This window comes from Schistocerca serialis, chromosome 1, assembly GCF_023864345.2.
Source record: "Schistocerca serialis cubense isolate TAMUIC-IGC-003099 chromosome 1, iqSchSeri2.2, whole genome shotgun sequence".
NCBI lineage: Eukaryota > Metazoa > Arthropoda > Insecta > Orthoptera > Acrididae > Schistocerca > Schistocerca serialis.
In genome coordinates, this window is record NC_064638.1 from 545,283,947 (window position 1) to 545,299,133 (window position 15,187).

The window sequence follows — 15,187 nt, forward strand, 5'->3', positions numbered from 1 at the left end:
CTTCCGGCCGTAATAATGGCCTTGATTGGCCTGGGCATTGAGTCAAACAGAGCTTGGATGGCGTGTACAGGTACAGCTGCCCATGCAGCTTCAACACGATACCACAGTTCATCAAGAGTAGTGACTGGCGTATTGTGACGAGCCAGCTGCTCGGCCACCATTGACCAGACGTTTTCAATTGCTGAGAGATCTGGAGAATGTGCTGGCCAGGGCAGCAGTCGAACATTTTCTGTATCCAGAAAGGCCCATACAGGACCTGCAACATGCGGTCGTGCATTTTCCTCCTGAAATGTAGTGTTTCGCAGGGATCGAATGAAGGGTAGAGCCACGGGTCGTAAAACATCTGTAACGTCCACTGTTCAAAGTGCAGTCAATGCGAACAAGAGGTGACCGAGACGTGTAACCAATGACACCCCATACCATCATGCCCGGTGATACGCCAGTATGGCGATGACGAATACACGCTTCCAATGTGCGTTCACCGCGATGTCGCGAACCACGGATGCGACCATCATGATGCTGTAAACACAACCTGGATTCATCCGAAAAAATGTTTTGCCATTCGTGCACCCAGGTTCGTCGTCGTTGAGTACACCATCGCAGGCGCTCCTGTCTGTGATGTAGCGTCAAGGGTAACCGCAGCCGTGGTCTCCGAGCTGATAGTCCATGCTGCTGCAAACGTCGTCGAACTGTTCGTGCAGATGGCTGTTGTCTTGCAAACGCCACCGTCTGTTGACTCAGGGATGGAGACGTGGCTGCAGGATTCGTTACAGCCATGCGGATAAGTTTCCTGTCATCTCGACTGCTAGTGATACGAGGCCGTTGGGATCCAGCACGGCGTTCCGTATTACCCTCCTGAACGCACCGATTCCATATTCTGCTAACAGTCATTGGATCTGGACCAACGCGAGCAGCAATGTCGCGGTACGAGAAACCGCAATCGCGATAGGCTACAATCCGACCTTTATCAAAGTCGGAAACGTGATGGTACGCATTTCTCCTCCTTACACGAGGCATCACAACAACGTTTCATCAGGCAACGACGGTCAACTGCTGCTTGTGTACGAGAAATCGGTTGGAAATTTTCCTCATGTCCGCACTTTGTAGGTGTCGCCACCGGCGCCAGCCTTGCGTGAATGCTCTGAAAAGCTAATCATTTGCATATCACAACATCTTCTTCCTGTCGTTTAAATTTCGCGTCTGTAGCACGTCATCTTCGTGGTGTAGCAATTTTAATGGCCAGTAGTGTATCTACACCTACATGTGTACTCCGCAAGCCACCTAATGGAGCGTTGCGGAGGGTACTTCGTGTTCCATTGCCATTTTATCCCTCCCAGTCGCGAATGGTTCACGTGAAGAAGGATTGTTGATAATCCTCCGTGTGAGCTCGAATCTCTATAATTTTACTTTCGTGATCTTTTTGCGACATATACGTAGGAGCGCCAGTATATTGTGTGATTCTTCTACAAATGTACGCTTACGGAATTTTCACGTTGGACCACATAGTGATTACTGGAGTTCGTTGAGCATATCCGTGATGCTTTGGTGCTTACGAAATTAACCTGTAACAAAACACTCTCCTCTCCTTCGCAGCTTCTGTATTTCTTGTGTCAATCCTATCTGGTACGTATCCGAGACTTACAAGTAATAGTCAAGTGTTTGTCGAACTAGGATTCTATAAGCTATCTCTTTTGTGGGTGGACTAGATTTAATGAGGATTCTTCCGTTGTATCTGTCTGAATGTGCCTTACCTGCGATTACGTTCGTGTGGACGTTCCACTTTATGTCGCTATGTACGCATACTCCTATACACTTTGCGGAATAAACGCTTCTAGTGATTGTCCTGCAATCGTGTAATCGTGCAATAATGGGTCTTCCTGCCTTTTTAAGCTATACGCGTCACATTTCTATATGGTGAGAGTCAACTACCAATTGTTGCACCAAGCGTCGACCCTTCGCAGGTCTTCCTTGATTTCGCTGCTGTTTTCTCAGCATTATCCGCGAAAAGCATCATCGAACTTGCGATGTTATTCCGTCACTTAGTGTTATAAATTGGTTGAGATTCATCATCTTGTTCGCACATCGCTTTGTCGAATGCAGGAAGAAATTTATGCCTTCGATTATCGAATAAAATACAAACTTCTAATGCAGAGTATTTACTGATGTAAGCTATACGTGAAAACAATTATTGTGGTGGTGGTTGTGCACTTGGTTTAGGACGAGACCAAGAGCGTTTGTCATCATTTCGTGATATTACAGTGTTAGACAGTGAAAGAGAATCTTTTTTGCTGTTCACTAATTTTTCGGATACATTTTTCAGGAACAGAAGTGATTTAGTGAGTCCCCTAGTAAACTTAGTTCTAGAGAAAATTCGATTTCGCTTTCTTTTTATTAATTTTACATCCTGTGTCTAATTTTTGCCATGATGATTGTAAACTTATTTTTGTTATCTGTTTCAGGGGCGCATTTTCAGTCGTGCGGAGATGCGTTCAGAAATCGACGGGCCTGGAGTTCGCAGCAAAGATCATCAACACAAAGAAGCTATCAGCTAGAGGTGAGTACTGTCTTATGTCCGCTATTAAAATGTGTGATAGCGCAGTAGACCCAGTTACTGGTACGGTTGATGTCAGGTGAGCCGCAAAATAGGTAAACGACTGACAGAGTTTGACTGCGGAGTCAGTGGAGCACAAAATGTGAAAGATGCATAGCTTGGATATCTAAAATCACCGTCATGCGAGGAAATTAGTTTCAAATTCGCAGTGAAAATAAAAAATCGATGTCAGATCGGAACCCTCCTGCTTATCAAGAACCATTGCCGTAACAGTTACGCTCTCTCGGTACACCTGTGAGCCAGACTCAAAATTTCGTTAGCACCAAAGTTTCCACCTATGATTTCGGAGCACTCCTACCAGAGATTGTCTCCGCTGGTTATGTGAGAGTTACAAAAGTGGGAGTCGCGGCCATCGCATTACGTTCCAGATTCAGCATATCGTGAAAGTACGATCCATTGAATCATAGCGGGTTCATTCATTTCACTTCAGTGCATTTAAGACATTACATGAAGAATATGAAGCAGAAGAAATTTACCGAAATCGAATGTACTTCATCGTTTGTCGAGTATGTGACAGTACAAGCTATCGAAATGCGTTAACAGTTGCGATACAGATCGTTCCAGGAAGTCTACGAATAAAAGACGACAGTACAAAGCCTCTTAAACTCACTAAAGATCGAGAAGCAGATCACCCGCCGATCTTTCTGAGTTAAATATTCTGTCCAATACTGTGCTTTTATTATGCAGAAATTTATCTTTTAAAGGAACATATTTAAAAATTTAATTATTGAGATTACGTTTCTTTCATCAGTCACTGGTCCGTTTTCCCTCCACAATTCTTATAATATGGCCCTCAATGAGATTTACTGCAAGACTCGAAATTACTTCTGTTTTGAAACATTTGAAGTGTCTCGTGGTAAGTACTTTGACTATTAGCTGTTGTGTATTATTTTTTGTCTTATTTTTTTCCAGACGTGTTGCACGTACATGGATTGGAAATCGAAAATGCTGTTTCAATAAGGAAGATAGTCATAAGGCTTTAATAATCACCTAAGAAAAAGGCCCTCGTATTTCGAGGAGACTGTTCAGGCAACCATCCAAACCGGAAATCACGTTGTCGACATTTTGTAAATTCCTTCATCCAAGGAAAGTAGTAGTCAATGGGTGCCATGTCCGGAGAATATTGGAGAGGAGAGAGAGGAGTAGGGACGTAAAATACAATAACACAGACATGCGCTCTCCTGTAAAAGATGAACTCAAGCACTTTCATCGAACAGAAACACCTAATGTGGGCAGCTATCCGTATCGTGGTCAGGAGATTTCATTAGTGTGCTCCTGTGAGAGTTTACCGCATACCAGCGTGATCTGTGTGTACCACGGCGTGCCGTCCCTGAATACACACAGCATTACTTTGTCCGATGATGTTTAGCTCCTGCCTTTTTCGAGTGGTGTTCAGTCCACGCGTCTCCGCTGCACTCTATATTGCTGTACCTCGGGATCATAGTGAGGCACCCAGCATTTGTCAATGGTGATCAGGCGGCTCAAGGAGTCACTTGGAATGACGTGACACAGCTACAACGTTTCCCCTGCTGCCTCGATTTGTAGGGATTTCTGAATGGGCGTGCTCAGTCACGAAAGCCAGCTGGCGGCGCCCTTTGTCTTATTCGAGATTTCGTGCAAAACGTTGTAAACTAATCAATGACTGATTTTCACTTTTTCGTGAAACAACGGTCTTCGAGCGTCAGAGACCCCACTTCGTGATCATTCACAGAGAGCTTGCCTGGTACGCGGTCCTTCGTCAATCACACATTTGTGACCACACAGAAGGCGGCTATGCAATATGATGGGATTTCTGTTGCCGCACACTTCGGCTAACTTTCCATGGACTATTGTAATGTTGTTCCCCTTCATACGCAGAAATCAATTACCGCACCGCGCTTCACTTTACCAGTGGACTGTGCTGCCTTTGTTTTGGCTCTTGTAACGACCGACATGCTACGGTTCTTTGGTGAGGTGATTTCAGTGTGTTCAAGGATTGCGTATATTTATCTGCAAACACAAATTATCGTCATTTTTCTGTTTTCCGTCGTTCCTTAGTTGCTTCAAAATTCGTGGAGGTATACCATCAATTAGTTGCATAGACAGAACAAACCTCCACGAAAAACTTCACTTTTTCGAAGTGATAATGTTACCATTCGTAATCACTGTTGTTGTTGTTGCTGCTGGTGGTGGTGGTGGTGGTGGTGGTGGTGGTGGTGGTGCGTTTAGCCCGAAGGCTGGTTTGATGCAGCTCTCCGTGCCAGTCTATCCTGTCCAAACCTCTTCATCTCTGCAAAACTACCGCAACGTAAATCCATTTGAAGCTGCTTACTGTATTCAAGTCTTGGTCTCCCTCTAGAATTTTTACGGCCCGCATTTCCTTCTATTACCAAACTGACGATTCGCAGCCCTGGACAGTCGTATGCAAATAGTACCTTCCACTTAGCCACTCACACAAGCTATCTGGGCAGCGTACACACATTATGGTAGCTCTTATGTGGAAGGCTTGATAATGGATTAAGCTCCGGAACTGGTCGCCATTAAAATAAAAGCAAACTCCTGCGCAGCTTCGACGGTTTCGTAATTTCTTTGAAAAACCACCTAACCCTTAAATTTATATTACATGTTAACAAATTCCTTTGCTTCCCAGAAATTATTTTTCTTGCTGTTGCCAATCTGCATTTTATATCTTCTACTTCAGCCAAGATCAGTTATTTTACTACCCAAGTAGCAAAACTTATCTTCTACTTGCAGTTTCGCATATTCCAATCTAAATCCCTCAGCACCGCCTGATTTAATTCGGTTATGCTCCATAATTCTTATTTTCTTTTGATTTCATGTTGTAGTCTTTTTTTTCTATGAATTTTCCACGCCGTTCAACTGCTCTTCAAAATCCTTGCGACTCTGAAATAACTATAATGTCATCGGCAAATCTTAAAGTTTTTATTTCTTCTCCCTGAACTTTAATTCCTGCTCCAAATTTCTCCGTCGTTGCTCAGTGTACAGATCGAGTAACTTCGGGGACGGGCTACAACCCTGCCTCATTCCAGCTACAGTTCCCCTTTCATTTCCATCGACTCTTGTAGCTCCAGTCTTGTTTCTAAACAAGTTGTCAACAGTCTTTCGCTGTCTGTTTTTTATCCCAGTTACCTTACTACAAATTATAATTTAAAGTCCCCACCGCGTTTTTCTGTTTGTGTGTGAAAGCTAATCTCAGAAACTACTGAAAAGATTTTGAAGCGATTTTTGCTAATAGACAGACTAATTGACGAGGAAGGTTTGCATATACACTCCTGGAAATGGAAAAAAGAACACATTCACACCGGTGTGTCAGACCCACCATACTTGCTCCGGACACTGCGAGAGGGCTGTACAAGCAATGATCACACGCACGGCACAGCGGACACACCAGGAACCGCGGTGTTGGCCGTCGAATGGCGCTAGCTGCGCAGCATTTGTGCACCGCCGCCATCAGTGTCAGCCAGTTTGCCGTGGCATACGGAGCTCCATCGCAGTCTTTAACACTGGCAGCACGCCGCGACAGCGTGGACGTGAACCGTATGTGCAGTTGACGGACTTTGAGCGAGGGCGTATAGTGGGCATGCGGGAGGCCGGGTGGACGTACCGCCGAATTGCTCAACACGTGGGGCGTGAGGTCTCCACAGTACATCGATGTTGTCGCCAGTGGTCGGCGGAAGGTGCACGTGCCCGTCGACCTGGGACCGGACCGCAGCGACGCATGGATGCACGCCAAGACCGTAGGATCTTACGCAGTGCCGTAGGGGACCGCACCGCCACTTCCCAGCAAATTAGGGACACTGTTGCTCCTGGGGTATCGGCGAGGACCATTCGCAACCATCTCCATGAAGCTGGCTACGGTCCCGCACACCGTTAGGCCGACTTCCGCTCACGCCCCAACATCGTGCAGCCCGCCTCCAGTGGTGTCGCGACAGGCGTGAATGGAGGGACGAATGGAGACGTGTCGTCTTCAGCGATGAGAGTCGCTTCTGCCTTGGTGCCAATGATGGTCGTATGCGTGTTTGGCGCCGTGCAGGTGAGCGCCACAATCAGGACTGCATACGACCGAGGCACACAGGGCCAACACCCGGCATCATGGTGTGGGGAGCGATCTCCTACACTGGCCGTACACCACTGGTGATCGTCGAGGGGACACTGAATATTGCACGGTACATCCAAACCGTCATCGAACCCATCGTTCTACCATTCCTAGACCGGCTAGGGAACTTGCTGTTCCAACAGGACAATGCACGTCCGCATGTATCCCGTGCCACCCAACGTGCTCTAGAAGGTGTAAGTCAACTACCCTGGCCAGCAAGATCTCCGGATCTGTCCCCCATTGAGCATGTTTGGGACTGGATGAAGCGTCGTCTCACGCGGTCTGCACGTCCAGCACGAACGCTGGTCCAACTGAGGCGCCAGGTGGAAATGGCATGGCAAGCCGTTCCACAGGACTACATGCAGCATCTCTACGATCGTCTCCATGGGAGAATAGCAGCCTGCATTGCTGCGAAAGGTGGATATACACTGTACTAGTGCCGACATTGTGCATGCTCTGTTGCCTGTGTCTATGTGCCTGTGGTTCTGTCAGTGTGATCATGTGATGTATCTGACCCCAGGAATGTATCAATAAAGTTTCCCCTTCCTGGGACAATGAATTCACGGTGTTCTTCTTTCAATTTCCAGGAGTGTATAATTCACAAATCGTCCGACTTTGGATACTTAGTGCTACCATCCGAAGCCGAGACGGGCGCTAGTTGGATGCAGAGATAAAATGGAAAAGAAATAAATTAGGCATAAAACCAGACCGAAAGCTTATCGTGTTTCAGTACGTACAGATTGGTAGATGTGACGGGTGCTGCGTTGTAGACGCCAGCCGCGTACGGCTCAAACTGTCCTAACTTCTTTGACTCTTCCGACTTGATCGAGATATCACTGCTTCTACGGCCATTGGATTAGTTAAGACAGCATTACAAAATTTTAATTAAGTATGAATACCGTGTTGTAAACCACAGTGCCTCTTACTGTAAATGTAACTATGAGAAACCCGGTACTCTCTCCCCACACTGTGTATAATGTTCCGCGGGAGTTCACTATGCTCTCACAAGTAATTAAGCACACAATGTAGTCGCAACATCATCTTCCTGGCCAAATTTAACTTCAAGTATTACGCTCCTTTGACAGACTGAGCTTAACGCAGAATGCACCAAATCTGACTAAATAAATTAGTGTGTAAGCTCACACTTTCATATTTGTTAATAACAGCCGCTCAAATCTTGGAGATGACATGCTGTTTGCCGTAAAAACCGCAACAAACATAGAAATATAAAGTAAAAAGAAATCCACTGACGGTATTTCGCTGCAACTAATTTGGGTTGAAAATAAGCAAGTGTTTTGCGTCAAGGCGAACCCATAATCCCGTATTGTTGTTTGCGGACACTGACAAGGGAACCTCCCCATCGCACCCCCCTCAGTTTTAGTTATAAGTTGGCACAGTGGATAGGCCTTGAAAAACTGAACACAGATCAATTGAGAAAACAGGAAGAAGTTGTGTGGAACTGAGAAAAAATAAGCAAAATATACAAACTGAGTAGTTCATGGGAAGATAGGTAACATCAAGGACGCTGGAACAGCAGGAGCTCCGTGGTATCGTGAGTAGCTGCGGAACGAAAGGTCCTTGGTTCAAATCTTCAATCGAGTGAAAATTTTAATTTTTTATTTCCAGTTTATGTGACAAACTCTTATGTTTTCATCACTTTTTTGGGAGTAATTATCACATCCACAAGAAAACCTAAATCGGGCAAAGTAGAAGAGTCTTTTTACCCATTCGCCAAGTGTACAAGTTAGGTCGGTCGACAACATATTCCTGTCATGTGACGCACATGCCGTCACCAGTGTCGTACAGAATATATCAGATGTGTTTTCCTGTGGAGGAATCGGTTGACCTATGACCTTGCGATCAAATGTTTTCGGTTCCCATTGGAGAGGCACGTCCTTTCGTCTACTAATCGCACGGTTTTGCGATGCGGTCGCAAAACACAGACACTAAACTTATTACAGTGAACAGAGACGTCAATGAACGAACGGACAGATAATAACTATGCAAAAATAAAGAAAGTAAAATTTTCACTTGTGGGAAGACTTGAACCAAGGACTTCTGACCTCTTCATCTGCAGCTGCTCACGCTACCACGAGACCACGGCGCTCCTAAACCCACGAACTCCGTGATGTTGCATATCTGACCCATGGACTACTCAGTTTGTATATTTTGCTTATTTTTTCACAGTTCCACACAACTTCTTCCTGTTTTCCCAATTGATCTGTGTTCGGTTTATCAAGGCCTATCCACTGTGCCAAGTTATAACTAAATCTGAGGGGGGTGCGTTGGGGAGGTTCCCTTGTGAGTAACGAAAGCGTTTTCAAGTTACAGTGATCGATTCAGTTTCAGCCAGTGTAATTCATTACGAGGTCATCTTGTGAGTGTCTTTCCGCTTACAGCTGAGCCAGATAAGTAAGGCAACACACACTCACCCTTAGCAAACGATAGATACAAATATATACATAAATAGATATTAAAATACGTCTACCAGAAGAAGATTGATTGCTGAGAAGTTAACTGTTTGCTGTTGTATTCTTGTCCAGGCATCCATTTACAAGTATGAAGTTTGATGTAGTTGTCACGCCAAGGGAAACGCTCTACTGATGCGTATTAGCTGTTCGGTGTTGCCTAAGACATTCGGATCGTACGTAATAGCACAATTTTGACTACTGTAAAGATCGATCTCGTAGCCTAACCAGAGTTATCATAGAACAGAAAAATGCATAGTGCAGTGATGACAGTATCACGTCTGCATGAAATCTAAAATCAAGATTGCTGTCGCTTGAATGTAATTTATTGTCATATTTCACACTGAATCCTATCTCAACTTTTTTTAAAGTGAAAACATTATTGAATCTCGTTGTATTGTCACATTATAGATCCACACAGTGTTAAATCATATACATGCTCTGATGTAAACACAGAGTTCCGATTGTACGAATAGTGTATTATCGTAAATTATAACTGCGGAAGAAAATTCTATTATTGTTAATGTTATTGATATGCTGTAATATACTATTTTTTGCTTTCCTAAGAAAACACTATCTGTGCTATCTGGTGTTTGTTCAGATTACTCTACCAGTTCACAGAATTTCAGTTTTTCGCACGATATAACAACGAGCTGATACGGTGTAATCGGTGAATCGCAAATATGGCTCACCTGGAGATATGCTGTAGAGGAGGAAGTTCTTTGGTGCTGTCGCGATACTACTGTTTCTGTAAGAACGGTGGACCACAGCAAAACGGCTGTGGCTGGCTCGCCGATCAGAAAATTAACTACCAAAAATTCAAATAAACTCCCAGCAGCTGCTCTGGCATGTGCTCTGTGGTCGAATGCCCACTGTAAAACAAAATGGTTCAAATGGCTCTGAGCACTATGCGACTTAACTTCTGAGGTCATCAGTCGCCCAGAACTTAGAACTAATTAAACCTAACTAACCTAAGGACATCACACACATCCATGGCCGAGGCAGGATTCGAACCTGCGACCGTAGCGGTCACGCGGTTCCAAACTGAAGCGCCTAGAACCGCACGGCCACACCGGCCGGCCCACTGTAAAATAACTATTAACTGTTTCCGAGCAGTATTCGGCACGGGATACGTCGGGTTAGTAAATTTAGCAAATGACGATTTTGCACTTCGAACAATGACGACTGCGTGACTGAGTTTTAACTAGCAGATCGTCCTTTTATTAATTCTGAAATCAATCTGAATGATCGGAAACTTGGACCCGCACATTGTTTAGTATAACCTTTTAAGGTAATTCGCAGTTCAATGCACAAAATAGAGTCGGTCGGTCTCAACTTTCATCGACCGTAGAACAGTAAAATTCACTGCCTCTTTTTTATCTAATGTTACCCAAAAAAGAAGTTCTGTTTGCTGCCCGGAGACGTCACTGAGTAACTACATTCTCTTAAATTTATAGCTTACTGTTCTAGATTGTTCATATATTCTCAGTTTCTTCTTCATCGCGTCTGTTGCGATGCACTTGAAGTAAATATTCTCACGTGTAATTCTTCTTTTTGTCTTTGGTCTCCGGCTCTTGGACTTCCTCTTCTGCGTCGATATTCGGGATGAAATCTTCTCCTCGATATATTAGTAAGTTACTGCTACAATATTGAAGCAGTGGTTTCCAGAAACTTCCGAGTTCACCTAGTCTCTCCTTGTAAATTACAGCGTTCTCCGCCTCAGTACATTGTCCGTGAGCTCTTCCAGGTTCCTCCACCTTGTACCACCACTAAAACTGTTGCCCCTCAATAAGCTAACTAATTTTTGCGGAATTGACTCCGCGCTCGCGTCCGACATTCCAAGCATCTTTCAGGCCCGCTCTCAGCCGTCACTTACGGACACACAATTTTCTGTATAGGCAGCATTGACGTTCTATAAAGACTGACTCTAAATTTTTTTCCTTCCATTAAGTACCTTCTAGCGACGTCTATCCGTGCGCCGTTAAACTACGTACTCTGGTCACTAGCATCTACAAATTTCAGCTATAGCTCTTTCACTTGAGTGTTGATAAGGCCATGGTCATCTTTTTTTTATTCTTACCACGGGATGGTGTACACTTATACAGTTGCAAGACACACTACCGTCACAGCAGATAACTATAAGAACGTCCCAAAGCCAGACCACATGTTACTAACTCTGTTCTTCAGTCCCTGGCGTAAAAATGCATCTCGAGGCACCCAGTCCGCCTTATAGTACCGACCTGGCTCCGTGTCTTTTGTTAACCCGACTGCCAAAAACGAACTTAGACAACGAGACCAAGGCCAGGAAAGCTTTAGAGGCGGCCCTGGAGAGAGTGTGAAGGAACGGCTTCTTGCCCGTTCGCCAGAAATGGCAAAGCAGGTCGGACAAGTGCATTGCATTGCGGAATGGAATGGAAATGAAGTCCCATGTTTCCTGACAGAGCGTAGAGGAATTGGGGAATAGTTTGGAGTATTGTGATGTGGACAAGAAGTCTGTATGAGCGATTTTTTTTTGCAATAAATTTTTGTATGAGCATTAGTGCCAGTCTTTATTCAACAACCATCGTAACATGTCTCCTACCGAGCCGTAGCTACCAAAAATGCCCAGAGATTGTACACAATTACATTGAAAAACAGTATCATAACTCAAACAACATTTTTCTCACATGTCCTTATATACAGTCGTGGACCAAATAAAGAGGAAAACGTATGTGTCTGGCGTATAATCGTTGTAGATGCTGAAGTGTGCCGGTACTCGGCCTCCGCGCCTGTGTGCCCGGGTTCCGACACAGCAGCGGCGGAGCTGGCAGAGCGCGCGGCGCGCCGGCCGTATTAACGAGGCGCGGTAATTGCGACCGGCGAGCCCGTCGTCGCTCTCGTTAGCGGACACCGACACAGACACGGACACAGACACAGACACCGGCACCAGTCCTGTAAAAGGCCCTCTCGTCATTTAGATGGTAATTTACGGAACGTGCTGCGCCACCAAAGGCAGCCGTTTCTTTCCGCGCCGGCAAGCAGCGTCATTACTTTTCAAGTTACTCGGGCAATAAATTGCTCCACGAAGATTGAGCAAATGTCTGTCGCCAGGCTCGTACTACGTACCGAGTGCTTATAATTAAACTGGTGGTGTTCCGTATGCTGTAGTGCGGGCTGCAGGACGCTGAAACATTGTAGGTTACGTTCATGAATCGTTGCGCTCGCGGAGTATACTGAGAAAAATAACAGTTCCACTTTCTGCAACAGGTGAAAATATGGCACTGTAAACAGTCAGAATGTGAAACGGTTGACGTCAAACAGTAATATCAGAAACTGAGTCCGCCTTGATGCAAAACACCATGTTATTCGTTTATTACTTTATTCTGCCAAACTAGTTTCGACGACAAATATCACCATCATCAATGGTTCTTTTTTTTTTATCGAAAACATGCAGAAAATAGCATAGTTATACAAATACATTAGTACATTATTACATTTTTTACTATTCGTTACACTCTTAGTATACTGCAGTTACTCGTTGCTGCTTGTCAAAATGGTTCGAATAGCTCTGAGCACTATGGGACTTAATATCTGAGGTCATCAATCCCCTAGAACGTAGAGCTACTTAGACCTAACTAATCTAAGGACATGACACACAGCCATGCCCGAGGCAGGATTCGAACCTGCGACCGTAGCGGTCGCACGATTCCAGACTGAAGCGCCTAGAACCGCTCGGCCACAACGGCCGGCTGCTGTTTGTCGTAGCAGCAACTGAGTAAAGTAGTAATGCCTTTTGTTAAGTCCCATAGTGCTCATAGCCATTTGAACCATTTTGAGTAATGCCTTTTATCCCTCTATATTTGCATACAGCCTATACTCTGAATCTGACTTAATGCGTGTGACTGTATCATGTACCACTATTATCCTGCCCACGTTTCCTCTCTTGTTCCATTCGCGAGTCGTTTGTGGAATACGCGAATGTGGATAAGCTAGAAGGCACAGTCCTCATGCTTTATGTGATTTACCAGTACCCGAGATTCGAACGACGAACAAAGCACCTATGAAATACGTTTTCATGCCGATGACGTGTGGATCCTGAAGATGGCCTGTGGCCGAAACTGGTAACGATTGTAAATGTTTTCCGTGATTATTCTACAAAGAAAGAAACAGATGTGCACTGGTAATTATATTCAATTGCAGCGTTAACACACCCAAAAATTGGTTTTGAAACGTGCTTAGATGTGTAAAGGTTACAGTTGTTTGTTATATGCGTAGAACGAATTTCAACAAGTGAAAGAAAATTTAACCGACAGAAAAATTGGACATACCGTCTACGAGACGATGATGCATACGTTAGGTTATTTGGATTTTATCCCAGGATCTCTAATTATGTCGTGGTTTCTGTTACAGAATTGGGTCACTCTTCACCCTTTAATTTGATAGTCCCCACTTCTGCAGGTATACCTGTTTTCTCAAAGCGAAAGGTTTCTCTCGAAATTGTTGCCTATCCTAATGTGGTGAACCACTTTCAGATTATTTCTCAACCGTTCCATTCTCGAACAACATGTGTGAAGAATTAACACCTACATTCTCCCGTGCGAGCTCTGATTTCTCTTGTTTTGTTAAGATGGTCATTTCTCCCTATCTAACTGAGAATCTACATAATAATTTCACATTCGGGAGACAAAGTTGGTGATTGAAATTTCGTCAAAAGATCTCGCCGCAATGGAAAACTCTTTTGCTTTAATGATTGCCACCCAAACTCGGGTGTCGTATCCGTGACTCTCTCGCTCTCTCTCTCTCTCTCTCTCTCTCTCTCTCTCTCTCTCTCTCTCTCTCTATCTCTCTCTCTCCCCTACCTCGCCGTTATATGAAACGAGCTACCCTTGTTTGAACTTATTTGACGTCCTCCACCAATCCTATCAGGCAATGATCTCATACCGTCCACAAACGCCGTAAGTGGACGAACAATGATAGTGTACGCTTAGTCGACTTGTTGCTTTTCTAAGTGTTTTGCCAATAAAACGCAGTATTTGGCTCGCCTTCCACACAAAATTTTTTGTGTGATCGTTCCAATTTAAGCTGTTCTTAATTGTAATAGCTGGATATTTAATTGGATCAACAACTTTTAAATTTGTCTGATTTAGCGTATAACCGAAATTTCGCATTTTTTAGTGTCCATATGGAGGACCTCGCGCTTTTCATTGTTTAGAGACAGTTACCACTTTTCGAATCATAAACATATATTTTCTAAATCATTGTCCTCTTTTTATGATCACTTCACTGGACGGTTAGTGACAGCATCGTCTGAAAACAATCTAGGACGGCTGTTCAGATTGTCTGTTAAATGTTTATAAACATTGAGAACAGCGAGTTCTTCGCGCTGGAGAACCCGAGATATCGCTTCTTTTCACTCGATGACTCGTAGTCCATTACTACGAACTGTGACCTTTTTCATAGAAAATAACGAATCTAGTCGCACAACTGAGAAGATACTCCATAGCAAGACGATTTGTCTAGATGCTGCTTGAGAGGAACGATGTCAAAAGTCTTCTGGACAACTATAAATATGAAGTCAACGAGAGATACCCTGGCGATAGCACTCATTACTTCGGCTGAATAAAGATTCATTTGTGTTTCACAAGAATGATATTTTTTGAATTCGTTCCGTTTGTGTGCCAGTAGGTTCTTTTTCTTTGTCATAATGTATGAACTACTGGGAGGCGTGGCAGATGTATGGTGCGTCACAGGAGGCACTCCCAGTTCGCCACTTAGTTGTTCCTCGGGGAACAGGAGGTGGTTGTAACCTGTATACGCCGGTGGGCGCAATAAAAGAAGAGTGACTTTTAACCATTTATTTCTGCAAATACATCTCTCCTTTTGCGATGCTTGGGCGGTCCTCTGCCACCGCTTATCAGGGTGCGCTGCCAGCGCCCAGCAGCTACTCAGGAAGTGGATGCTGCGTCGTTACCTTCTGCACTCGGAAAAGGTGGCACTTGCGTATGTGGCCTACACACGTCGGCCTAGGAGGTC

At 44.5% G+C, this 15,187-nt stretch overlaps 1 protein-coding gene across 16 annotated transcripts in view; it reads left to right on the plus strand.

Annotated features, from left to right (window-relative positions):
* Positions 1–15,187, plus strand: part of LOC126475204 (calcium/calmodulin-dependent protein kinase type II alpha chain) — a 1,005,993-nt gene that overhangs the window by 528,714 nt on the left and 462,092 nt on the right. For all 16 annotated transcript variants that reach the window (XM_050102858.1, XM_050102867.1, XM_050102894.1 and 13 more), the window contains exon 2: positions 2,460–2,554. In XM_050102858.1, the coding sequence (XP_049958815.1) occupies positions 2,460–2,554 (95 nt within the window). The remainder of the gene's footprint in view (positions 1–2,459; positions 2,555–15,187) is intronic.